This window comes from Saimiri boliviensis, chromosome X, assembly GCF_048565385.1.
Source record: "Saimiri boliviensis isolate mSaiBol1 chromosome X, mSaiBol1.pri, whole genome shotgun sequence".
NCBI classification, from domain to species: domain Eukaryota; kingdom Metazoa; phylum Chordata; class Mammalia; order Primates; family Cebidae; genus Saimiri; species Saimiri boliviensis.
In genome coordinates this window covers 5,544,014-5,571,337 of record NC_133470.1, presented here as the reverse complement: position 1 = coordinate 5,571,337, position 27,324 = coordinate 5,544,014, and the positions used below count along the sequence as shown (strand labels likewise).

Sequence of the window (27,324 nt, the reverse complement as noted above, 5' to 3'; positions counted from 1 at the left end):
TTTTTCTTGTTGGTTTATAAAAGTATTTTAAACGTATAATCTACATTGCTTTCTATCTTGTACCTGTTGGTTATGTGTATGTAGCAGACGTATTCTCTGTGGCCTTTGCACTTTCTTAATGGTGTTCTTTGATGACAGCAAGCTAACTTTGAATCTTTTTGTCAGTGATTTAGTGCCTTTGAGTTCTCTGTAAGTGGTCTTTTCACAGTCCCCAAATAATAGCACTCATTTTTCTTATGTTATTCTTTGGGAGACATAATTATTTTTATTTGTTTTTACTTTTTAAATGTAGGTCAACATTCCATCTGGAATTGGGTTTTTGCAAGGTGTGAGATTCTCAGAGTCAATAATTTCTTTATGGGTATCAAACTTACACAGCCCATTGGTTGACAATGCCATTTCCCTCAACACATACTGTCTTTTTCATAACTTAAGGGTCCATATATGGATGATTTGGGTTTTGGACACTCTATTCTGTTTCACAGATTTCTGTGGACCCTGCAGGAACACTCATGGTGTACATTACTGTAGCTTTATCAACATTCTTGATCGCTGGTAGTCTAAATTTTTTCCTCTTTCCTCATGTTTATCTTGGCTGTATTTTGCCCTTTGCATTCCATATAAATTTTAGGAACAGCATGTCAGTTTACACACACACACGTGTCCCACTGAGTTATTTACAAGGTCTCTGTGGGATCTGTAGAATAATCTGGGGAGAACTGATCTTTTATAACATTTGGTTTTTCACAATCCTGAAATGTTCCTCCTGGCTCCCAGGCCATTCCTCCATGACTGTGTTCTGTGGGTAACGCTCAATCTGTCTTGATCAGCCCCATCATGCTGGTGTCCAGAAAAAAAGGTGGGCTTCCAGATTCAGAGATGGAGGGATTGGGTGAGGCTGGCATTAAGGAGGAGAGTGAGAGGTGGCTATAGATGTTTTTGAGGACAAAGCTGCCTCAGTGCCTAGAAAAGGATTTGAGACCCAAGGACACGGGTAAATTTGTTGCACACCCATGGGGCAGGGATCCCTCTGGCAGGGTTCAGCAGCCTCTGTGAAGGTGTCAAAGGCAGAAGGGTCACTGCCCAGCTCTCAGGGGCTGGCACACTCCTGGATCCCTTTAAACTGAGTTGATTGGAGTGGGGTGGTCATCAGGATTGCTGTGTCCCCCAAGATGTATATGTTCGACTCCTCAGCCCCAGGGTGATGGTGTGAGATGGGGCCTTTGGAGGTTACTGGGTCATGAGGGTGGGGCCTTATGATGGGATTGGCGCCCTTGGGATGGTGGCTCCAATGGGTGCTCTGCCCTCTCTTTACCTGGTGAGGTTGCAGCAAGCAGATTCCATCTGTGACCAGGACACGGGTCCTCACCAGAACATCCAATCTGCTGGCAACTTGGTCTTGAACTTCCAGCCTTCAGAACTGTGAACCAATGTTGACAAGCCACACAGTCTGTATATTCCTTTATAGCAGCCCAAAGGGATGAGGAGAGGGATATGGCCTGGTGATACACACAACTCCCCGTGGCCCAGTGTCCCCATCACCCTCCGGCTGTGCTGCAGAGCTGGGGCAGCGCTGCCACCTGTGCACGAGGACTCCTTGGAGGTGCTACTTGCATGGACCTTGCTAAGGGAAACGTGCTGTCTTCACTAGAAGGAGCACATTTTCTAGTTAAAATCTAGTTAGACTCTCCTTGGCAGCTTACCTTACAGAAACAGATACAGACTATTACCTTGCTCAGCTGGGCGTATTCCCTTGGAGGGAAGCCTAGGGTCACGTGCACCTACAAAGGTGTGGCGGTGCCCAGGAGGGAGCTGGCTTTCTGCTCAGCAAATGCTTTCTTACAGAAAGACTGCAGGGAGAGTCCATTTCCCTAGAGACATGTGACACAGATCCTAAAAACCAACTGCCCCAAATCAGCTCGGATCAGCGAACCTGTGAGTGACATCAAGATTCCCGGTGTTTTCCTCCTCATTGCCCCTGCGATGAAGGCACTTGCCCACGTGTGTTCTGTAGTAGGAGTTCGCGTTCTGAAATTGGTCTTTATTAAAGAACAAATTATTTACAAAAAAGAAAAAGTCATTAGTTACTTCTTTTCCATGAAAGTTGGTGTGCTCTAAATAGATTGTTTCACCATATGACATTCCATATATTTACCATTAATTCCAATTAATAGGAATTCCAATCAAATGGCTGAAATAAATTGACTATAGCAATTAGTAACCCCTTTAGACACTATTATGTTAGGTTGAAATATTTCCTACACTGGCTGTATCTATGGGTCATTGCATCTGGTTATTTACAGGGCAAGGAAATGTAATTGTACTAAAAATCCTAGTCCTTGAGAAACAGGCTGTTTTGTTTTGCTTGGCTTTTTAGCTGTCAGCTCCTAGTCTTTGAGGTTTGCTCTGACAGCTCTGAAGCTTGGTTAATACACAGCAATATGCACAAAGTAAATATTTAAATAAAAAAATAAAAACATATATATATATATACATATATGAAGTAAGGAAATAATTAGGTTGTATGATATTAATATTTTATTATTTTATTTTATTTCATTTTAAGGCAAAGTCTCACTCTGTTGCCCAGGCTGGAATGCAGTGACACGATCTCTGCTCACCGCAACTTCTGCCTCCTGGGTTCAAGTGATATTCGCACCTCAGCCCCCCAAGTATCCGGGATTACAGGCATGCACAACCACATCCACCTAACTTTTTGTGTGTATTTTTGGTAGAAACGGGGTTTCATCAATGCTGGCCAGGCTAGTCTCAAACTTGTGGCCTCAAGTGATCTGCCTGTCTCAGCTTCTCAAGGTGCTGAGATTACAGGCATGAGCCACTACACACAGCCACTTATATGAAACTTCTGACTGCATTGCTGAATTCAAAATATTCTGAATATGTTATACAGAAAAATGTTTTGAAAGTCTAATGAAAATTAATAATGAAATAGAATGTTCTATTTACAGTCATTGTTGACTTACCTTAATAATAATTTGTGTATGTTTTGTAATGTGAAAACATAGATCTATCATTCATCTTGTCAAAAATATTTAAGTGCAGAACCATATTTTAAAACAAGCAAGTACAGGTTGGGCGCAGTGGCTCATGCCTGTAATCCTAGCAGTTAGGGAGGCCGAGGCAGGTGGCTCAGGAGATCAGGAGATCCAGACCATCCTGGTGAACATGGTGAAATCCTGAATCTACTAATAATACAAAAATTAGCTGGGCATGGTGGCACACGCTTGTAGTCCCAGCTACAAGGGAGGCTGAGAAGGGAGAATGGCTTGAATGCGGAAGGTAGAGGTTGCAGTGAGCCTGGATTCTGCCACTACTGCACTCCAGCCTGGTGATCAAGGGAGACTGTCTCAAACAAAACAAAACAAAACAAACAAAAAAACAAGCAAGTACAAATGAGAAATAAATTAAGTGCGCAAATATTTTATTATCTCTCAATATAGCCTTACTTGAAAAGGCCATCACTCCATGGCCAATGGATCTACTTGATCCTGAAATAACCATGAGTGGGGTGTATCTGTTACTATCAGGAGGCCAACCTTACTGCAACAAGAAAGGCCTCTGACAACTCGAGGGTCACCCCTGGGATTTCTATGGCCACCTTAAGTGGAAAGAACCAGCAGGAAACCAGTTGACATTTTTTGAATAAAGAAATGACAAGTTTCACAATCAGTACCGTTTAGTCACCATTTCTTGGAAACAACTATACATCATACAGTTGAAGCCTTTAAAAACATGACTTTGGGGCCAGGCATGGTGGCTCACACCTGTAATCCCAGAACTTTGGGAGACTGAGGCAGGCGGATCTCACTCGAGACAAGCCTGACCAACATGATGAAACCCTGTCTCTACTAAAAATACAAAAATTAGCTGGGCATGGTGGCACGCACTTGTAGTCCCAACTCCTTGGGAGGCTGAGGTGGGAGAATCGCTTCAACCTGGGAGGTGGAGGTTGCAGCGAGATGAGATCGTGCCACTGCCCTCCAACCTGGACGTCAGAGGGAGACTCCATCTCAAAAACAAAGAAACAAAAAAACAAAAGCACCATCCATTGATTAAAAGGATGCAGTTGGGCATGTTGGAAGTACAGAGGGAATGAGAGGGAGCCTGGGCTCCACCGGCAGGGCGATGGCCATTCCAACCAAAGGGGCAGAGGTAGCTGGAATGAGCCTCCGGACGAGGTTCTAGGCCATGTCAACTTGGCCTCGATCCCGAGTCCTTGCATCCCTCCTGAAGAGAAAGAGCGGAAAGATTGTGGGGACACAGACCCCAAAAGACTGTGGCGACAAAGGCCCCAAAGAGTCCCCCCACCTCAGTCCACAGCAACCATGAGTGGTGCTTAGGGAAAGAGGGAGGTGCACCAGCGTGGGTTGGCCCCACACAGTCCTTTACCCGCATGCGCACTGAGCTGACCAATCAGCGACGAGCGCGGGAAGCCAGACCGAGCAAGCCCCGAGCCAGACCGAGCTAGCCCCGAGCGCCACCGGAAGCCAGACGGAGCGAGCACCGGAAGCCAGACCGAGCGAGCGCAGGAAGCCAGACCAAGCGAGCGCTGGAAGCCAGACCGGCTGCTCTCACAGGAGCTGAGGACCCATTTTCTAAGAGAGTCACGCGGTATCAGTGTCTATAGGTTCTGTGAGAGAGCCACGTCAGGGGTCCCTAGGGTAATGAGCTCGCTTGTGGTGGGGAGGCGGGAAGGCGGGCATGAGGCCGTTTGGGAACCAGGCTGTGAAGTGCTGGGCAGCCAGCCCACCTGTGAGGAAATGGCCTTGGCGTTGTCACCTGGGGCCTGGGTCAGGGCGTGGGCTGAGGTGGGCCGGGGCAGGGAGGGAGCTGGAGCCATCTGGGTGATCCCCAGGGCCCTGGAGTTTCCCGGGGGCTTGTGCATGTGTGCAGGGAGAGGGGTGGGAGAGGGAAGGAGGCCGCACGGAAGGGGAGGGAGGTGGCAGAGTGGGGAGGGGGAGAGTGGCAGACAGATGGGGGCTGGGGATGGGGCAAGAGGTGGCGGCGGGATAGGGGAGCGGTGGGGTGAGGGGATGGACAGGGATTGTGGGGAGGGGAGAAGGAGGGGCTGAGGATTCATAAGAGGGAAGGTGTTGGGGGTTGTTGGGAACAGTCCAAGTGGGTTCCTCCAGCCCAGCCTCCCGTCAGGACAGGACACGGGGTCACCAGGGGTCACCTGGCATCCAGGCGGGCAGATAAGTGGCAATTCAGCCCCTGACATTCCCCTGGAGATGGCTGGGGAGATCCTGTGTCACCTGCAGTCCTCTGGGCCACACATGTCTCTGGCGGAACCAGAGGCAGATGTGCGAGGCAGAGCCAACCCGGGGGATGGGTTGCACGGGCCAGGACAGGAGGGGACACTGGCATCTTCTCCATCTCCTCCTGCCCCCACAGGGGACTCGGGGAGGGCCAGCCCCACCCATCTTGAACCTGCGATCCCGATGGCTTTCCTTTCCGGCGTCTCCTTTCCTTAGCTTCCTTAGTTGTCTTTGCACTCACCAGGTTCAGGGGTCGCCTTTAGCTTCCCAGGACGGCCAGCCATGGCACCCGTCAGAAGGAAGCGCCGCAGGAGGGCTGCCAAGACCCAGCTGAAGGCTCAAGTTATGGCCTCCCAGGACAAGGAGCATGCAGGTAAACACAGCCCAAGGGGACCTGGAAGAAGGGTGCAAGCCCAAGGAGACATCTGTCTGTTCTCTGCTTGGGGTCACATGGGCAGCCCAAGGACCCTGGCGGCTTCATGGCTTTGGAGTCTGCTGTGCATGTGCTAAGATATCCCGTTTTTCAAAGCAGGCTCGAGGGCCTTAGACTTCCCCCGGGAGGTACCACCTCAGGCAAGGTTGCAGGTGGTCTCAGAGTAGCTCTTCTCCATGGCTGAGATCCTGACGTCCAAAGGGTCTGATCTGTAGTGTGTAGTTTACTGGGACTTGAACCTGAAGGGCTTCCAAAATTGCCTCCATTAAATGGTCAGGAGCTAGTGATTCCAAGTATAGCCCTGCTTTAAAGCTTTAGTTGGCAGACAGCCAAAAAAAAAAAAAAAAAAAAAGTCCACAAATGGTACGTTTCTCTGTTAAAAATGTCCACAACAGCGTCTTCCTCTTAAAAAAGATTTGTCTTTTAAATTTTGATGCAGGAAAGGATCCAGTAATTGAAGAACTTGAGGAAAGAAACAGTTTTACAGAAACAAAGGAGGAAAATGTAACTGCTGAGCATGGGGAAAGAGAACCTTTTGCTGAGACAGATGGATGCAAGGGGTAAAGTGTTAAGTCACTGTTGCCTATGGGATAGGGTCTTTTTTTTATTGCATTTTAGGTTTTGGGGTACATGTGAAGAACATGCAAGATTGTGGCATAGGTACACACATGGCAGTGTAGTTTGCTGCCTTCCTTCCCCTCACCTGTATCTGTCATTTCTCCCCATGCTATCTCATCCCACCTCCCCACCCACCCGTCCCTCCCCCATTTCCCCCCAAACGGACCCCAGTGTGTAGTCCTCCCCTCCCTGTGTCCATGTCCATGTGTCCTCATTGTTCAACACCCACCTATGAGTGAGAACATGCGGTGTTTGATTTTCTGCTCTTGTGTCAGTTTGCTGAGAATGATGGTTTCCAGGTTCATCCATGTCCCTACAAAGGACACAAACTCATCGATTTTGATGGCTGCATAATATTCCATGGTGTATATGTACCACATTTTCCCTATCCAGTCTATCATCGATGGACATTTGGGTTGGTTCCAGGTCTTTGCTATTGTAAACAGTGCTGCAATGAACATTCGTGTGCATGTGTCCTTATAGTAGAATGATTTATAATCCTTCGGATATATACCCAGTAATGGGATTGCTGGGTCAAATAGGATTTCTATTTTTAGGTCCTTGAGGAATCGCCAGACTGTCTTCCACAATGGTTGAATTAATTTACACTCCCACCAACAGTGTAAAAGTGTTCCTATTTCTCCACATCCTCTCCAGCATCTGTTGTCTCCAGATTTTTTAATGATCGCCATTCTAACTGGTGTGAGATGGTATCTCAATTTGGTTTTGATTTGTATTTCTCTAATGACCAGTGATGATGAGCATTTTTTCGTATGTTTGTTGGCCTCCTGTATGTCTTCTTTTGTAAAGTGTCTGTTCATATCCTTCGCCCATTTTTGAATGGGCTTGCTTGTTTTTTTCTTGTAGATCTGTTTTAGTTCTTTGTAAATTCTGGATATCAGCCCCTTGTCAGATGGGTAGACTGCAAAAATTTTTTCCCATTCTGTTGGTTGCCAATTCACTCTACTGACTGTTTCTTTTGCCGTGCAGAAGCTGTGGAATTTGATTAGGTCCCATTTGTCTGTTTTGGCTTTTGTTGCCATTGCTTTTGGCATTTTGGTCATGAAGTCCTTGCCTATGCCTATGTCCCGAATGGTTTTGCCTAGATTTTCTTCTAGGGTTTTTATGGTGTTAGGTCTGATGTTTAAGTCTTTAATCCATCTGGAGTTAATTTTGGTGTAAGGTGTCGAAAGGGGTCCTGTTTCTGCTTTCTGCACATGGCTAGCCAGTTTTCCCAACACCATTTATTAAACAAGGAATCCTTTCCCCATTGCTTGTTTTTGTCAGGTTTGTTGAAGATCGGATGGTTGTAGGTATGTTGTACTTCCTCTGAGGCCTCTGTTCTGTTCCATTGGTCTATATCTCTGTTTTGGTACCAGTACCATGCTGTTTTGATTACTGTAGCCTTGTAGTATAGTTTGAAGTCCGGTAGCGTGATGCCTCCGGCTTTGTTCTTTTTGCTTAGAATTGACTTGGCTATGCGGGCTCTCTTTTGGTTCCATATGAAGTTTAAGGTGTTTTTTTCCAGTTCTGTGAAGAAGGTCATTGGTAGCTTGATGGGAATAGCGTTGAATTTGTAAATTACCTTGGGCAGTATGGCCATTTTCATGATGTTGATTCTTCCTAACCGTGAACATGGAATATTTCTCCATTTGTTTGTGTCCTCTCTTATTTCATTGAGCAGTGGCTTGTAGTTCTCCTTGAAGAGGTCCTTTACGTTCCTTGTTAGTTGTATTTGTAGGTATTTTATTCTCTTTGTAGCAATTGTGAATGGCAGTTTGTTCTTGATTTGGCTCTCTTTAAGTCTGTTACGGGTGTATAGGAATGCTTGTGATTTTTGCACATTGATTTTGTATCCTGAGACTTTGCTGAAGTTGCTTATCAGTTTCAGGAGATTTTGGGCTGAGACGATGGGGTCTTCTAGATATACAATCATGTCATCTGCAAATTGAGACAATTTGATTTCCTCCTTTCCTATTTGAATACCCTTTATTTCTTTTTCTTGCCTGATTGCTCTGGCTAGAACTTCCAGTATTATACTGAATAGGAGTGGTGAGAGAGGGCATCCTTGTCTAGTGCCAGATTTCAAAGGGAATGTTTCCAGTTTTTGCCCATTCAGTATGATACTGGCTGTTGGTTTGTCGTAAATAACTTTTATTGTTTTGAGATACGTTCTGTCAATACCTAGTTTATTGAGGGTTTTTAGCATAAAGGGCTGTTGTATTTTTTCAAAGGCCTTCTCTGCATCAATTGAGATAATCACGTGGTTTTTGTCTTTGGTTCTGTTTATGTGGTGAATTACGTTTATGGACTTGCGTATGTTGAACCAGCCTTGCATCCCTGGGATGAGTCCTACTTGGTCATGGTGGATGAGCTTTTTGATATGCTGTTGCAATCGGCTTGCCAGTATTTTATTGAAGATTTTTTCATCTATGTTCATCATGGATATTGGCCTGAAATTTTCTTTTCTTGTTGAGTCTCTGCCGGGTTTTGGTATCAGGATGATGTTTGTCTCATAAAATGATTTGGGAAGAATTCCCTCTTTTTGGATTGTCTGGAATAGTTTCAGAAGGAATGGTACCAGCTCCTCTTTGTATCTGGTAGAATACGACTGTGAACCTATCTGGACCTGGGCTTTTTTTGGGTGGTAGGCTCTTAATTGCTCCCTCGACTTCAGACCTTGTTATTGGTCTATTCAGGGTTTCGGCTTCTTCCAGGTTTAGGCTTGGGAGGATGCAGGTGTCCAGGAATTTATCCATTTCTTCCAGGTTTACTAGTTTATGTGCATAGAGTTGTTTGTAATAATCTCTGATGATGGTTTGGATTTCTGTGGAATCTGTGGTGATATCCCCTTTATCGTTTTTTATTGCATCAAATTGGTTATTCTCTCTTTTCTTTTTTATTAATCTGGCTAGTGGTCTGTCTATTTTGTTGATCTTTTCAAAGAACCAGCTCCTGGATTTATTGATTTTTTGAAGAGTTTTTTTGTGTCTCTATTTCCTTCAGTTCTGCTCTGATCTGAATTATTTCCTGTCTTCTGCTAGGTTTTGAGTTTTTTTGATCTTGCTCCTCTAGCTCTTTCAATTTTGACGATAGGGTGACAATTTTATATCTCTCCTTTCTTCTCATGTGGGAACTCATTGCTATATATTTTCCTTTAGAGACTGCTTTAAATGTGTCCCAGAGATTCTGGTATGTTGTGTCTTCGTTCTCATTGGTTTCGAAGAACATCTTTATTTCTGCCTTCATTTCATTGTTTATCCAGTCAACATTCAAGAGCAAGTTGTTCAGTTTCCATGAAGCTGTGCGGTTCTGAGTTAGTTTCTGCATTCTGAGTTCTAACTCGATTGCACTGTGGTCTGAGAGACTGTTTGTTATGATTTCCGTTCTTTTGCATTTGCTGAGAAGTGATTTATTGCCAATTATGTGGTCAATTTTAGAGTAGGTGTGATGTGGTGCTGAGAAGAATGTATATTCTGTGGATTTGGGGTGGAGAGTTCTGTAAATGTCTATTAGGTTTGCTTGTTCCAGGTCTGTATTCAGGTCGTGGATATCCTTGTTGATTTTCTGTCTGGTTGATCTGTCTAATATTGACAATGGGGTGTTAAAGTCTCCCACACAACCACTATTATTGTGTGGGAGTCTAAGTCTCTTTGTAAGTCATTAAGGACTTGCCTTATGTATCTGGGTGCTCCTGTATTGGGTGCATATATATTTAGGATCATTAGCTCTTCTTGTTGCAGTGATCCTTTTACCATTATGTAATGTCCTTCTTTATCTCTTTTGATCTTTGTTGCTTTAAAGTCTATTTTATCAGAGATGAGAATTGCAACTCCTGCTTTTTTTTGCTCTCCATTTGCTTGGTAGATCTTCCTCCATCCCTTTATTTTGAGCCTTTGTGTATCCTTGCATGTAAGATGGGTTTCCTGGATACAGCACACTGATGGGTTTTTGGCTTTATCCAATTTGCCAGTCTGTGTCTTTTGATTGGGGCATTTAGTCAATTGACATTTAGGGATAGTATTATTATGTGTGAATTTGATACTGTCATTTTGATGCTACCTGGTTGTTTTTTTGGTTAGTTGATGCAGATTCTTGATTGTGTTGATGCTCTTTTACCATTTGGTATGTTTTTGGAATGGCTGGTACTGGATGTTTCTTTATATGTGTAGAACCTCTTTCAGGAGTTCTTGTAGAGCAGGTTTGGTGGTGATGAAATCTCTTGAGTGCTTGCTTGTTCACAAAGGATTTTATTTTTCCTTCACTTACGAAACTTAACTTGGCTGGATAGGAGATTCTGGGTTGAAAGTTCTTTTCTTTAAGGATGTTGAATATTGGCCCCCAATCTCTTCTGGCTTGTAGGGTTTCTGCTGAGAGATCTGCTGTGAGTCTGATGGGTTTCCCTTTGTGGGCAACCCGACCTTTCTGTCTGGCTGCCCTTAGCATTTTCTCTTTCATTTCAACCCTGGCGAATCTGACGATTATGTGCCTTGGGGTTGCTCTTCGTGAGGAATATCTTTGTGGTGTTCCCTGTATTTCCTGGATTTGAATATAGGCCTTCCTTGCTAGGTTGGGGAAGTTTTCCTGGATAATATCCTGAAGAGTATTTTCCAGCTTGGATTCATTCTCTTCATCACATTCAGGTACACGTATCAGACGTAGATTAGGTCTTTTCACATAGTCCCACATTTCTTGAAGATTTTGTTCATTCCTTTTTGTGCTTTTTTCTCTGTTCTTGCCTTCTCTTTTTATTTCATTGAGTTGATCTTCGACCTCTGATATCCTTTCTTCTGCTTAGTCAATTCAGCTGTTGAAACTTGTGCATGTTTCACAAAGTTCTCATGTTGTGTTTTTCAGCTCCATCAATTCACTTATATTCCTCTCTATGCTGTCCATTCTTGTTAGCATTTCGTCCAATCTTTTTTAAAGGTTCCTAGTTTCTTTGTCTTGGGTTAGAACATGTTCTTTTAGCTCACTGTAGTTTCTTACTATCCACCTTCTGAAGTCTGATTCTGTCATTTCATCACACTCCTTCTCCATCCGGTCTGGTTCCCTCGCTGGTGAGGAGTTGTGATCCCTTTTAGGAGGAGAGGTGTTCTGGTTTCAGGAGTTTTCATCCTTTTTGTGCTGGTTTCTTCCCATTTTTGTGGGTTTATCCACCTGTTGTCTTTGTAGTTACTGTCTTTCAGATTGGCTCTCTGAGTGAGCTTCTAGTTCGTGGATTCTGAAGTTGCTTTTTTTTTTTTTTAAGCTTTCCTTCTAACAGTCTGCCCCCTCTGCTGTAGGACTGCTGAGGTCCTCTCCAGGCCCGGCTTGCCTGGGGATCACCTGCAGCAGCTGCAGAACAGTAAGGGTTGCTGCCAGTTTCCTCTTCCGCTATCTTTATCCCAGAAGGATGCTCGCCAACTGTCAGTCCGTTCTCTCCTTTATGAGGTGACTCTTTGGATCTATGGGAGTCAGGGAGCTACTTGAGGAGACAGTCTATCTTTTATTGGGGCTTAAGTCCTGAGCTGTGAGCTCCGTTGTTCATTCAGAGCTGCTGGGCAGGTACGTTTAGGTCGGCTGCAGCTGAACTCATAAACCGCTTTTTGTTCCCAGGTGTTCTGTCCCAGGGAGTTAGGGCTTTATGAGTTTCCGTTGTGCTACTGCCTTTTTTGTTTTTTCTTTCAGGTCTGACCCACCCAGCTAGCAGCCCACCTAGCCACTGTCTGCCTGCGGAGGCTTTGCTGAGCTGCTGTGGGCTCCGCCCAGCTGCCCTGTGCTCTTTGCTGCAGTCCTGTTTATATGGGCATAGTTAGAACTGCCTCGGCAATGGTGGCCCCACCTCTGTTATGGCGGACTCTCTCTGTTGTGGCAGGTTGCCTCAGCAACGGCGGGTTGCCTCAGCAACGGCGGCCTGTCTCTGTAGTGGTGGAGAGTCTCAGTAATGGCGGACGCCTCTCCCCGACAGAGCCGGGCCATCCCGGGTTCGGCTGTGCTTGGTTTGAAGGACTCAACCCAGAGGGTTTCCAGTTACTGTTTTTGTTTTCGTTGTTGTTGGGGGTGGGGGACTGGGACCAACCGAGCCTGATCACCTGGCTCCCTGACTCAGAGTCTTTTTTTTTAATTTAAGTTGAACGACTCAGCATTCCAGTCGCTTGTTGAAAAGGCGCCGGGATCTCCCGTGCTGCGACTCACTGAGTCGGCTCAAACAGTGGCGCCAAGGCTCCTGGCAGTTTTTTTGCCTAGGAAGCTCCTGGCGTGGCTCGCTGTTTCAGATGAATGGGCAACTCTGCTGTCTCAGGGCTCACCAGCTAAGAGGGCTCCCAGACCAGTGGCTTTTGTATGGAGAACTGCTGCGACAGGGTGTGGTCTAAGCAGCCTTGGGGGCCAAATCAGCCCCACGGGGGCCAAAACAGCCACACCGGCCGGAACAGTGGCGGTGGCGACTCCGCTGCCTGGGTATCTCCTGGTCTGTGGGCAATAAAAATTCGTCTGGAAATGCAGCGTCCACTCACCCTCTGCACTTTCACTGGGAGCTGAAGTCCTGAGCTGTTCTTAGTCGGCCATCTTCCCGACTTTTCCCGGGATAGGGTCTTTTAGGAAAAGTCAGCTTTGGATCATATCGCCACTGTTCTATTCTATGCAAAACATTTCACATAAGACATTTTTTCCCAACAAACATGGCATTTTGTGTAGTCCTATGTTAAAATTTTGTTGTAACTTTTTTTACAGGTTTGATACCAAGAAGCTAGAAGATATTGCAGGTATGCTTTAGGAGCTATTCATAGTTTGCGAAAGTTATTTTCAATCATACAACTGTTACAGTAGGTTATGTGAATTAGTGGATGACAGACTGTCTTACATGCCTTCTTCTCATATATAGCATTTAATATACATATTTAACATAATGTGTTTGATAAATTTTTCTTACCTTTTGATTGTGGATGTGGAATGTGAGAATACTTCTAACAATGATGAAGCAAGAGGGATGGCTTTTCTTTCATTACATGTGGAAATTTAATTGTTTAGGGGATATTAGAGGACACTGGAGGAGAAACAGCTCTATTTGTTCCTTTTAGCATGCACAGATTAAGTCATATATCAGTTCTTTTAGCTTTTATTTTAGGATTGGGGGTACATGTGCAGTTTTTGTTATATAAAGAAACTGCGTATCACAGGGTTTTGTCACTCAAGATAGAAGTATAGTACCTGAGGGGTGATTTTCATCTTCACCCTCCTCCTACCCTCCACCTTCAAGTAGGACCAAGTGTCTGTTGTTCCCCTCTTCCTGTCCCTTTGTGCTCAGAGTTTTTAATATGAGTTTTTCATCTTCCTAATTCAGCTATTCTATTGTCACAGCTTTCTGATGTACCAGAGAAAATGGAATTCTCTAAAATGGTGATTTTCTATTATTATTTCAGTAATAAACTGTGTAGTAGAAAACTAAAGACAACTTTTCTACCTAGTGAAAAACACGTAATTAGATCCAAAAACTCATACATTTTGTATTGCCATATGAAATATTAGTTGCACTGACTGTTATCAGACCATATTTTCTTTTTTTCTTTTTTTTTTTTTTTGAGGAGGAGTTTCGCTCTTGTTACCCAGGCTGGAGTGCAATGGCGCAATCTCGGCTCACCGCAACCTCCGCCTCCTGGGTTCAGGCAATTCTCCTGCCTCAGCCTTCTGAGTAGCTGGGATTACAGGCACGCGCCACCATGCCCAGCTAATTTTTGTATTTTTAGTAGAGACGGGGTTTCACCATGTTGACCAGGATGGTCTCAATCTCGTGACCTCGTGATCCACCCGCCTCGGCCTCCCAAAGTGCTGGGATTATAGGCGTGAGCCACCGCACCCAGCCTCAGACCATATTTTCAAAACAAGTTTGAGAAAATTTCTGTAGAGATGATGGAGACAATACTCTTATTTTTAAAAAGCTTAATTCAGTTTTCAGCTCTTCTATAGTGATAATTCATACAAGCAGTGTATTTGGAAAGCTTTGCTCTACTTGGTGACTAACTGCTGGTTTTGTGAGCTGCCTAACTGAGCATTATAGATGTAGACTGTATGTAAAAAATATTTCTATTATGGTGCAGATCTTTTATGATTGCTGAAAACTATTCTTAGCAATTGATGGTAGATCTCTGATGTGAAACCAAGTTTAGGAAAGCATTCCTTGTAGTATTACATTTTCCTGAAACACAGCACTATGGATTAAAATGTCATATGAAAAACTCCCAGAAAATATTTCAAAAGTCATTTTGAATGTATTTCTTTACTTTAACCTAAATTTTTATGTCTACAGATGTTGCTTCTTTTATCAAAATACAGTTAATTTGCTTAAAAATACTTTTCTTATTGTGTATTATTTCTATCCTTTTAATGGTCTTATTAAATAAGATACTTTTTTTGTGCTTTACATGATGAATTGTGATGGTATTTCATGGAAACGTGTCCTTTGAATTGTAGGACATTTTATAAATTTAGAAAATGGAGTCTGTGTTTGTAACCCTTTCTGCACATTTAAAAAATAGAAACTGTTTTAATTATTTGCTTTTCTTCATCATCCATCAGTTAAGTGATTTGCAGTTATAACAATTGGAATCAGAATACTAATATTAATACCTGAAATGTTTTACAGAAAATAAGTGAGTAAATCTTGGTTTTTGAAATGATCTTTGCATTTTACGATTTAAATGTCCTTTAGATATTGCTGAAACATCATGTCTCATACTGATTTCAATATATGCAAAGAAACTACTTTTCAGCATTTACGTTTAATGCACTTTCATTTACTATCTAGCTGACATTAGAGAGGATCTTGGTGCAAGAAAAAAAAATATTAAAATGGATAAAGCAGCTTACAGGAAAATAACGAACACAATTCAACGTGCTTTGAGAAAAAAACAACTGAAAAGGTATGGTTGTTGGCTGTTTGCATAATGATATTTATATCTTTTCTTTGTATTTGTTGGCACAAATAATTTCAAAACTATTCTGTACATATCTGCATCTCTAGTGAACAACATATTTTACTTGACTGTTCCCTAGGCAGGTAAGTTTCTTTAGTTTTATAGCCTCGGTTTAACAGAATTGAGAGATATTACCTAGAAGTCAATGACCTCTTTTTGCCTTCTAGATAAAAATTAGTTTTCTCATAAAATTAATTTTTATCCATTTTTAGAAATACAGTAGCTAAATATAAGATACATGTCTTCAGTGTTTAGTCTGGAGATCCTTAATGGTATTCAGTTATGTAGAAAGGGATAACCTTATATTGTAAATAAGTTACCTATTTTAGTTAAATTGTTTTCACTATTCCTTTTAGAAAATCACTGTTGTGCCAAAGTGGAGAAATAGTTAAGTGAAGTATTTCGTTTGGGAAATCTTACAGGATGAATGGCTATGATATTCTTGAACCTACTTATGAGAACCCTTATGCTATTTAGTAAGAGGAAAGGAAAAGTAAACTGCTCTTAGAGAAAATGAATGTTTCTAGGAAATTTATAGTTGAGTAAATTCTCCTTTGTCTTCAGCATGTAAAGAATGTGAGATAGTTGCTCTAGTAATCAGGAAGGAAAGAATCCTTTTAGAATGAGAGCAACTCATTTCACCTTTTCCCCAAAACAAGATTTCAGCTGCTGTTACTCCCTTGCTACTTTATAGTATAAATTATGTCAAGTCAGTTTTGACTTGAAAAGGATTAATTTATCATCTCTCTGTGACATATGATAGTATTACTTATTATGTGTTATAGGCAGAAACGTGATTACAGACATACTCTGAAGTTCCTGCATGTCCTTGAAGAATACATTGCAGAGGAGCAGCAAGATCATGATGAAGAAACAGAAGAAGAAGCAGCAGCAAAAGAAGCAGCAGAAGCAGAAGCAGAACAAGAAGAAGCAGAAGAAGCAGCAGAAGCAGAAGAAGCAGAAGAAGAAGCAGAAGAAGAAGAAGCAGAAGAAGAAGAAGGAGGAGAAGGAGAAGAAGGAGAAGGAGAAGAAGGAGAAGAAGAAGAAGGAGAAGGAGAAGAAGGAGAAGAAGAAGAAGGAGAAGAAGGAGAAGAAGCAGAAGGAGAAGAAGCAGAAGGAGAAGAAGCAGAAGATGTAGAAGAAGCAGAAGAAGAAGCAGAAGAAGGAGCAGAAGCAGAAGCAGAAGAAAAAGAAGAAGAAGAAGAAGAAGAAGAAGAAGAAGAAGAAGAAGAAGAAGAAGAAGAAGAAGAAGAAGAAAAAGAAGATATAATTGTTGGTATCAGGCTTAGCTTTGTGATTAACCTGTTGTATTAATGTCTCAGGAATAATTCATGCAGAAATCCAAAAAAGAAGGGAGAGAACATAAACCGAGAGAGGGGGGACCCATTAGTGGACTGCTGGACTAGGGAAATATAATTGTCACGCAGCATTAGGGGTCCAATTGAGGTCAGCATCATAGGATTAAGAAGTTAAAGTGACCCCAATTGGCATACTTGTGCAAGAGCAGCTATAGGGTTGGGGTGTAGCCGAGCACATTGATAGAGAGAGAGTTGCACAGGGCATAGACACAGAGATGGGGTTGTGATGACTGGCTATGGAATTTCAGCTGGGACTGAGTAACCTGAGCACATGGGAGTGGGGCATTGGTCAGTGAAAAGTGTTCCATTCAATGGGTGTCAGGTCCCAACAGACTCCTGAGCTGTAGTACTGAAAAAAGTGACTCACAATGGTAGGGAGGGAAATAGTGACTGTATGTTGGGAAGATGGAGAAACAGCTGAGTGCAGTGGTCAAGGGGTGGGACTCTGGAACCACATTGCTTGGGAACCAACTCCAGTTTGACCATTGCTAGCTCAGAAACCTTGGGCAAAGTATCTCTGTGCCTCAGTTTCCTTATCCATGAAAGCAGACATGGTAAGAGTGCTTACCTCAAGAGTCCTTTGGAGGATTAAAGGGTTTCTGTGTAACGGGTTTATTTAAATTTTTCAGGATATAATCTGACCCATGGTTGTTCTTTATTATTGCTATTCTTAATATTATGTACCTGTTAAAGTCATTGGGAATGACAAAATCTCGGGGATGACTGTGCGAGTGAGTGTCACGTAGAAGAGAGAACACTGTAGTTGAATGTTAGATCAAGGTGCAGAAAGCCAGTCATTATTAGAAGGTTCATCTATTTATGTGCATACTGAAATGACCGAGATTTAGAACATGTTTAAAATCTTAGTAAGAAAGAATGTTTCTTAACTTCTGTATAGCTCTTACCTGTGGTCAACAAATTATAGTAAGAGTCATCATATACTCTTCATTTGAATCAAGAATCAAGACATGTGTTGAATATGTATAAGAAAGAAAATTCTTTACTCAGTGACTGATGAAAAAGGTTATTATATCATTTTAGCATATGAGTGATGAACACAGTTTTTAAAAATTGGTCATAAATGTTTAAAAGAAAGTGTTAAGAAGTTTAGTTTTAAAGAGTATCCCTTTAAAGCTAATGCAGAATTATGTTTTGTAGGTATTAAAATTTACCCAATTTTTGTCACTACTTTGTTTTGTGCTTCTAGAAAACATTTCAACGACAACAGAAGAAGTGGCAAGAATATAGAAGGGTTAGGATAAAGAGGCTAAAAGAGATGAAGCAGCTACATAAGCAGTTCCTAAAGGTCTGTTCTGTTTGGTAACATGATACATTATAAAATTCAACACGTGCATAATAGAAGAAAGTCTGCTTGTTTCTGAATGTATGGAAAGATATTTTGGTTATACATTTTAAATTACCATTTTCACTTTGAATGTATTGTTCCAAATTTAACGTAACTAGCAAATGTATTTTTAGGATTAATGAATAGTTTTGTGGGAGTTATTTAGAACAGGAAAAGGTAAATCGGAAATTTTACCTGCAAATATACATCTAGTATATAAAACTGACACTTTATGACCACATTTCGCCCATTTATGCTGGAGGCTGCAAATTTCGTGTGTGTGAAAAATCAGATCTTGGTTATGACCTTGAGCAGTAGGATATACATGATTCCCACAAGCTTAGCTTACGAATAATGGAACAATAGGCATAAATGGGTTTTAATGAAGGTTTTATTTCAGTTTTCAGAACATCAATGACAAATCTATGGTGGAAGGCAAGAAGTCCATAAATCCTTTCTGGATGTCTTTCATGCTTGTGTTGTTTCAAGAGTTTTAGTTAGGCCGGGCGCGGTGGCTCAAGCCTGTAATCCCAGCACTTTGGGAGGCCGAGGCGGGTGGATCATGAGGTCAAGAGATCGAGACCATCCTGGTCAACATAGTGAAACCCCGTCTCTACTAAAAATACAAAAAATTAGCTGGGCATGGTGGCGCGTGCCTGTAATCCTAGCTACTCAGGAGGCCGAGACAGGAGAATTGCCTGAGCCCAGGAGGCAGAGGTTGCGGTGAGCCGAGATCGCGCCATTGCACTCCAGCCTGGGTAACAAGAGCGAAACTCCGTCTCAAAAAAAAAAAAAAAAAAAAAAAAGAGTTTTAGTTAAATAGGAAGTAGGCAAGTGTAACTACTGAGTGTCTCTTCTGTTTCCTGCTGTAATACAGGAGTGTTTTATGGCATACTCACCAAAATTATTAGTGACTAGTAATGGTTTTACATGACAATTTGTAATCATAAGATATGGTTCAGATGTATAACAGAATGGGAAAGCCAGATGATGACATCTTCTTCATGTAGATGTATATAATTTAGGAAACAATGCAATTATTTTTAGGGAAGTAAGGTATTCTTTTTAATAACCTTGTGAAAATACATGTTCATATGTCACTCTTCTACACTGAGATGTGGTAAGTAAACTGAGAAAAGAGTTTGAAAATAAAATTTTCAAGCAACTTGAGGATGATCTATACACAAACAGTTATTTAAATAGAAGTCACAAGTAGAGAACTTGTTGCTACAGTGTTCCCCAGAAACAATTTATTAATTGGTACGAACATGAGACTAGAAAAGTTTTCCTGTCAACATTAATGCTACATGTTACCACAGGACCTTTGCTATCATCTTGGACTCTTCTGAGTCCATTATCCTTCCCATCCAGTTATCACGAGGCAAGTTTCACCTCTGCAATGGTCCTTAAATGTCTTTCTTTAAATTCCCACTGAGGCTGCGCTAGTTCAAGACCTCATTCTTCCTTGCCCATACTATTAAACTCTTCTCTGAGTTCTCTCTTCTATTCTGAGCCATCCTTCATTGATCAGCAATATTATCTTCCTAAAACCCTTCCCTTCCTAAAATGCTTCCTAGCTTCGCTCCTCCCAGACTGTCAGTGGTACCCATGTCTCAGTTCTTAGATATTCAGACTCTCCCCTTTACATGACCGCTTCTTAGGCTTGTTTTGCCGCCCTCTTGTCTTTGCTCCCGCCTCTCCAGGTAGACAGCCTTCCCTGAAGGAACTCATCGTTGCTCCTATGTTTTGCTCTTCCCTCACAATGCTTTTAATTTTTTTCCCTTTTTTGGACCAATTGAAACCTTTTGCCAACTAAGCCGATGTCAGTCTCCATCTTTGACTACATGTCCAAGTGAGTTGCCCTTCCATAGCAGTTGCACAACTTTTGTATTACTTTTTTTGAGTTTGTGCATTTGCTCATGTCACAGGAATATGGAAGAGATTATACATTTTTTACTTCTTCCTCAGCATTAACATACGACATTTTAGGGAGTAGGGGCTGTTGAACTATTTGTTGAGTAAAGAGTATAGACATAGTTACGTTTCCTCTGACTTGATGAGGTCATATCACCAACCATTTTATCTCTTCAGTGGAAACAACGTTATGTAGACTACTGCTGATAATAAATGGGTCACTACCTGCTGAAAAAAATATAATGTTTCATGATATAAGACTGCCCAGCTTTTTCTGTCTTTGCTCCATCTTGATCTTAAGAAATTCTTCAAGCCATTTTATTCAAGCAAAGTCCATGACTCTTGGACCTGCTAAAATTGTCTTCACAGAAATCTGGCATTAAAAAATTTAAGTGGATATTTGGAGCACCATGTATTGATTACAGTTTTTTTCTATTTGAAATAAATAACCAGCATGCTTTGAATATTATAAGCTGTTTACTCTTAACATTTGGTTAACCCTGTTTAAAACGTGAGATATAAAATGGTGGTTTGTCAGTGAACTACACTTTTTCTTCTAGGCTACCAAGGAGTCTGAAAACAGTTATTACGGCATTTTGTCTGATGAAGAAAGTGGACTCGAAAACTAGCCATGTTTTTAAATAAAATTGTGTCAGAACTGTAAGTAGTGCATATTTAATATTAAAAACTCAGGATTTATGTAAGCATTGGAATATTTTATTTGCAGAAATGTATATCACAGTTAGTTATTTTTTTTAAACAGATTTTGGAAGAGTTGACAGTTGCTCAGTTGTCTCTTCAACCTCTGTTATTCTGATGACTGAAGAAAGAAGTTGAACCTATGTTATATGATACAAGCAAAACTTGAGCTATAGTAAACTACATAATGAAAATTCTTGTATAAATTAGTATAGCTCTTCTGTCATTTGTCTGTAAAAGGCCAGACCTCGTTTCTATCATCTGTTGAATGAACCCTAGACATTTCTGTGAGAAAGCAGCAACTGCGCAGTTATTTACATGGCTAATTAAAATTTAACATTAAAGATAATTTAAATGTAGGTTTGGCCTCTGTGCATATTTGTCAGTTCCAAAAATGTAGAAAGCATGGGCATGGAAAAGTACAGATTTTTCTGATAAAAGATGACAAAGCCAGCCGGGTACAGTAGCTGATGCCTGTAATCCCAACACTTTAGGAGACCAAGGCAGGTGGGTCACTTGAGGTCAGGAGTGCAAGACCAGCCTGGCCAACAGGGTGAAACCCCATCTCTACTAAAAATGCAAAAATTAGCTGGATGTGGTGACACACACCAGTAGCCTCAGCTACCAGGGATGCTGAAGCAGGATGATTGCTTGAACCCAGAAGGGCAGAGGTTGCAGTGAGCCAAGATTGTGCCACTGCACTCCAGCCTGGGCAACAAGAGCAAGACTCTGTCTCAAAAAAAAGAAGACGACAACAAAACCTATCTTATCTGTGCATTCTTTTGTATTTACTCATTATGAGAAAGAAGCAATTCCAATGAAAGTATGACTTCAAAAAATATATATACTCTATGGTCTTATCAAAATTATTAAAAATACCTTAATATCTATATTCTTGAAAAAATTACTATAAATGATTAAGGCAACTGAGCAAAATATATTAATATCAGTACTGAGCCACTGGTTTGTGGGTATGTCATTTCCACAAAGACATCAAAATGTCGCTTAGTTCTGGTCCACCATTCAATGATACCTCCCCTTAGCATTGAATGAAAGTATTTTGTTAACATTTATGTATGCTTACAGTTATTTCATATCTGTGGCAAGGTAAATTATGTAGAGTTCTGTCTTTTTCCAGTTTAATATTCGTGGATTATGTGGAAGTTTATACGTGCATCTAAAAGCCTGAATGATGAATTCGCCTACCTTTCCTTTTTTTAATAGGCAGTTTTCACACATAATAACATATAACAACATGTTAAAAAGATTTTTTTGCATGTTGAAACGTGTTAAAAAGATGTGCATGTAAAAGAATTTTTACATGTAACATGTAAAAAAATAAATGTTCATTTGGAAACACTTTATTTAGTAAATATGAAATTCAGAATATATTTGGACTAAGTCTATTAAATGTATTCTTTTGCTGAGTTTCTGAAATTCCATTCATGAATCATTCAAAACACAATAATTGGGAGGAGAGAAGCGACTTCCTCTCATTTTTCCTTGTGCTTTTTATTTGATTGGTCCCAATATACCACTCTTATCTTTTCTAGGTTTCCCAAGTTTAAGAAAAAAAATGTTCATTCAGATTTTGTTTTTTTGCCTGCAATCACTTATACAGGAATAAATGAGTCCCTGTGGTGAGCATTTAATTCCTAAAGTTTGCATTTTCATAAAAGATTTTCCTTTTACCCAAAGTGAGTGTTGGTACTACTAAGTACTACTTCAAGCTTCTAAGGCAATTCTTATTTGAGATCTCTTTCAGTAGTTACAGAAGCAAAAAAGGACTGCAGGGGTCCACGTGAGAGTTCTGTTGTACATACTGGGCTAACTGACTATTTATAGTGGAAGGACAAGAAAGAGGCCACAATGTACTTAGTGATGGAACAGTTGATATTTATGTCACCCCTTACTACTTCAAGTGAGTAACTGCATACTTAAAGTCACATATTTTTTAGAGACAAGGTCTTGCTCTGGCCCAGCCAGAGTGCAGTGGTGTGATCACAGTTTACAACAACCTTAACCTTTTGGGCTGAAGTGATCCTCCCACTCCAACCTTCAGGGTAGCTGGTAACACAGGTGTGTGCACCACACCCAGCTAAAATATATATATATTCTTTCTAGAGATGAAGTCTCCCTGTATTGCCCAGACTGGTCTGAAATTCCTGGCCTCAAGTGATCCTCCCACCTTGGCTTCCCAAATTGCTGGGATTCCAGGCGAGTGCAGCTGAGCCTTGCTTCATTATCTCACTGTGATGTGGAATCTGAAACAGTTGAACTCACAGAAACAAAGAATAGAGTGGTGGTTTCCAGGAGCTGGGGGAGGTGGAAGGTTGGGGAGATGTTGGCCAAAGGGTAAAAGATTTCAGTTAGACAGGAGGAGTAAATTCAAGAATCAATTGTAAAACGTGATGATAGCTAATGATAGTATTTTATTTTTAAAGATTGCTTAATGCAGGCGTCCCCAAACTACGGCCTGCGGGCCGCATGCGGCCCCCTGAGGCCATTTATCCAGCCCCCCACCACACTTCATGAAGGGGCACCTCTTTCATTGGTGGTCAGTGAGAGTATGTGGTGGCCCTCTAATGGTCTGAGGGACAGTGAACTGGCCCCCTGTATAAAAAGTTTGGGGACGCCTGGCTTAATGGGTAGATTTTAAGAGCTTTCACCACAAAGAAAATTATACTTAGGTGAAGTAATGCAGATGTCAACTAGCTCAATGTAGCTATTCAACAATGTATACATATCTCAAAGCAACCTGTTGTAGATGCTGTATGCCATTTAAATTTGCCAATTAAAATAAGTTAGTGAAATGTTTAGAATTAAAAATACATTTATTACCTTGCAGTTCTATACTTTCATGTAAAGTCTGGGATGAGTGTCTGGGTTACAAGTCAAGATGTCAGTGGGCAGTGTCCCTTCGAGAGTGGTAGGGGAGGAGCTGTTTTCTTGTGTTTTTCAGATTCTGAAAGCTCCCTCTATCCCTTGTCTCATGGCCTCTTTCTTCATTGTAAAAGCCAGCATTTTGGGGGATCCTTCTCATGTCACTGTCTCTCTGATTCCTTTCTCCTGCCTCTCTCTTACACTTAGAAAGACTCCTGGGATTCCACTGGACACCCACAGAGATAACCCAGGACAATATCCACGTTTCAGATCAGCTGATTGGTACCTGTCATTGGCACCTTCCAACTCATTTCCTCCCTTGCCTTGTCATCTCACATGTTCACAGGTTTCAGGGATGAGTTCCTGGACATCTTTGGAGGGTACTTATTTTGCCTACCAAATACACCCTTTCTTTAAGTGCACCTCATTTTAAAAATGGCATTGTTTTAGGCAGGCACAGTAGCTCATGCCTATAATCTCAGCAGTTTGGGAGGCAGGGATGGGAGAATCACTTGAGGCCAGGAGTTTGAGACCACCCTGGCCAACATAGCAAGATCCTGTCTGTACAAAATACTTTTTTAAATGCCACCATTATAAAGAGAGAGGTACGATGGATTCCATCCTGGTTTCAGTCCTTGTCCAAATGTGTTGACTTGCATAAACTGATAAGCCACAGTGACAATGAAAAGCTCATCCCTTGCTAACTCCAAGGAGAAATGCTGGCTCCCATAGGCAAGTGATGTGGTGGTAAGTCTTTGTGTATGTGTTCCTGTGCTGGGGAAGCGGTTCATTGAGTTAATGGAGGCTTTGAAGCCTGTACTGTCTTCCACCTGGCTGCAAATTGTATGTGATGGCTCAAAGGATCGTTTCACCTCAGGCCTCCTGACTACCTGGGAATACAGGCGTGTGCCACCAAGCTGGCTAATTTTTGGTGTGTGTTTTGTAGAGATGTGGTCTCTCTGTGTTGCCCAGGCTGGTCTTGAACCCCTGGCCTCAAGTGATCCTCCTTCCTCAACCTCCCAAAGTGCTGGGATTACAGGTATGAGTAACTGCATCTGTCTGTACTTTTTTATTTTATTTTATTTTTATTTTACTGTTTATTTGCAGACGGGGTCTTGCTCTGTCACCTAGGCTGGAGGGCAGTGGCACAATCATAGCTCACTGTAACCTCTGTCCCCTGGCCTCAAGCGATCTTCCCATCTCAGCCTCCTGAGTAGCAAGGACCACAGACACACGTCACCATGCCCAGTTAATTTTTGTAATTTTAGTAGAGATGGAGTTTTGCCATGCTGAAATAGACTCTCTTTATATAAAACATATGTCTGTCTATTCCTGAGTACAGATTAAAAACATCATTTTTTTATTATTTGAATTTATAAAAGTTTTACATTTATATCTGTATCTAATGTAACAAACCTGCAGAAAGTTATGGCAAGACTGGTCTAATTCTCAATCCATTGGCCATGTCTAGCTAAACATTTTGTTTTTGTTTTTTGGTTTTTTTACTCTTTTAATTATTTTACTTTATTTATTTTACTTTAAGTTCTGGGATACGTGTGCTGAATGTGCAGGTTTGTTTACATAGGGATGCATGTGCCATGGTGGTTTGGTGACCCATCAACCCATCGTCTAGGTTTTAAGTCCCATATGCATTAGGTATTTTTAAATGTCCTAATGCTCTCCCTCCCCTTACCCCTCACGCCCTGATAGTCCCCAATGTGTGATGTTCCCTTCCCTGTGTCTATATGTTTTCATTGTTCAACTCCCACTTATGAGTGAGAACATGTGGTGTTTGGTTTTCTGTTCCTGTGTTAGTTTGCCAAGGATGATCATTTCCAACTTCATCCATGTCCCTGCAAAGGACATGAACTCATTCTTTTTTATGGCTGCATAGCATTCCATGGTGTATATGTGCCACATTTTCTTTATCCAGTCTATCATTGATGGGCATTTGGGTTGGTTCCAAGTCTTGACTATTGTAAACAGTGCTGCAATAAACATACCTGTGCATGTGTCTTTATAGCAGAATGATTTGTAATCCTTTGGGTATATACCCAGTAATGGGAGTGCTGGGTCAAATGGCATTTCTGGTTCTAGACTCTTTAGGAATCACCACACTGTCTTCCACATGGTTGAACTAATTTACACTCCAACCAACAGTGTAAAAGTGTATCTATTTCTCTGCGTCCTCACCAGCATCTGTCGTTTTCAGACTTTTTAATGATTGCCATTCTAACTGGCATGAGATGGCATCTTGTTGTGGTTTAGATTTGCATTTCTCTAATGACCAGTGATGATGAGCTTTTCTTCATATGTTTTGGCCGCATAAATGTCTTCTTTAGAGAAGTGTCTGTTCATATCCTTCACTCACTTTTTTCTCCCATTCTGTAGGTTGCCTGTTCACTCTGTTGATAGTTTCTTTTGCTGAGCAGAAGCTCTTTAGTTTAATTAGATCAAATTTGTCAGTTCTGGCTTTTGTTGCCATTGAGAGAGGAACAATTTGGCTTCCTCTCTTCCTATTTGAATATCCTTTATTTCTTTCTCTTACCTGATTGCTCTGGCCAAAACTTCCAGTACTATGTTAAATAGCAGTGGCGAGAGAGGGCATCCTTGTCTCATGCTGGTTTTCAAAGGGTATGCTTCCAGCTTTTACCCATTCAGTATGATATTAGCTATGGGTTTCTCATAAATAGCTCTTATTATTTTGAGATACATTCCATCAATACCTAGTTTACTGAGAGTTTTTAACATGGAGGGATGTTGAATTTTAAAAAGGCCTTTTCTCCATCTATTGAAATAATCATGTGGTTTTTGTCACTGGTTCTCTTTATGTGATGGGTGACATTTATTGATTTGCATATGTTGAACTGGCCTTGCATCCCAGGGACGAAGCTGACTTTATTGTAGTGGATAAGCTTTTTGATGTGCTGCTAGATTCGGTTTGCTATTATTTTATTGAGGATTTTCGCATCGATGTTCATCAGAGATATTAGCCTGAAATATTCTTTTTTGTTGTGTCTCTGCCAGGTTTTGGTATCAGAATGATGCTGGCCTCATAAAATGAGTTAGGAAGGAGTCCTTCTTTTTCTATTGATTGAAATAGTTTCAGAACAAATAGTACCAGCTCCTCTTTGTACCTCTGGTAGAATTTGACTGTGAATCCGTCTTTTCCTGGGCTTTTTTTGGTTGGTAGGCTATTAATTACTGCCTTAATTTCAGAACTTGTTATTGGTCTATTCAGGTATTTGACTTCTTCCTGGTTTAGTCTTAGGAGGTGTATATGTCTAGGAATTTATCCATTTCTTCTAGATTTTCTAGTTTATTTGCTAGAGGTATTTATAATATTCTCTGATGGTAGTTTGTATTTCTGTGGGAGTAGTTGTGATATCCCATTTATCATTTTTTTATTGGGTCTATTTGATTCTTCTCTCTTTTCTTATTAGTCTGGCCAGTGGTCTATCTATTTTGTTAATCTTTTTTAAAAACCAGGTCCTGTATTCATTGATTTTTTTGAAGGGTTTTTTGTGTCTCTATCTCCTTCAGTTCTGCTCTGATCTTAGTTATTTCTTGTCTTCTTCTAGATTTTGAATTTGTTTGCTCTTGCTTCTCCAGTTCTTTTAGTTGTGATGTTAGGGTGCTGATTTTAGATCTTTCCCACTTTCTGATGGGGACATTTCCCTCTAAACACTGCTTTAGCCATGTCCCAGAGATCCTGGTATGTTGTGTCTTTGTTCTCATTGGTTTCAAAGAACTTCGTTATTTCTGCTTTAGTTTCATTATTTACCCAGTAGTCATTCAGGAGCAGTTTTTCAGTTTCCATATAGTTGTGCACTTTTGAGTG

General features: G+C 41.4%; 1 protein-coding gene across 1 annotated transcript; it reads left to right on the top strand.

Annotated features, from left to right (window-relative positions):
- The first annotated feature begins 1,240 nt into the window (after positions 1 to 1,240).
- On the top strand, positions 1,241 to 20,530 carry FAM9A (family with sequence similarity 9 member A). The gene is made up of 10 exons (XM_074392121.1): positions 1,241 to 1,422; positions 4,439 to 4,632; positions 5,524 to 5,652; positions 6,152 to 6,272; positions 13,045 to 13,076; positions 15,116 to 15,230; positions 16,070 to 16,339; positions 16,493 to 16,556; positions 17,850 to 17,948; positions 20,462 to 20,530. Exons 1-10 carry the CDS (start codon positions 1,241 to 1,243, stop codon positions 20,528 to 20,530), a joined length of 1,275 nt encoding a protein of 424 aa, XP_074248222.1.
- Positions 20,531 to 27,324: the final 6,794 nt, after the last annotated feature.

Coding starts and splice junctions, on each gene's coding strand:
- FAM9A (XM_074392121.1), top strand. CDS start 1,241: ATGAGGGTGGGGCCTTATGATGGGATTGGCGCCCTTGGGATGGTGGCT. Junction 1,423..4,438: donor AACTTCCAGCCTTCAGAACT/GTGAACCAATGT, acceptor CTGACCAATCAG/CGACGAGCGCGGGAAGCCAG. Junction 17,949..20,461: donor TACATAAGCAGTTCCTAAAG/GTCTGTTCTGTT, acceptor TTTTTCTTCTAG/GCTACCAAGGAGTCTGAAAA.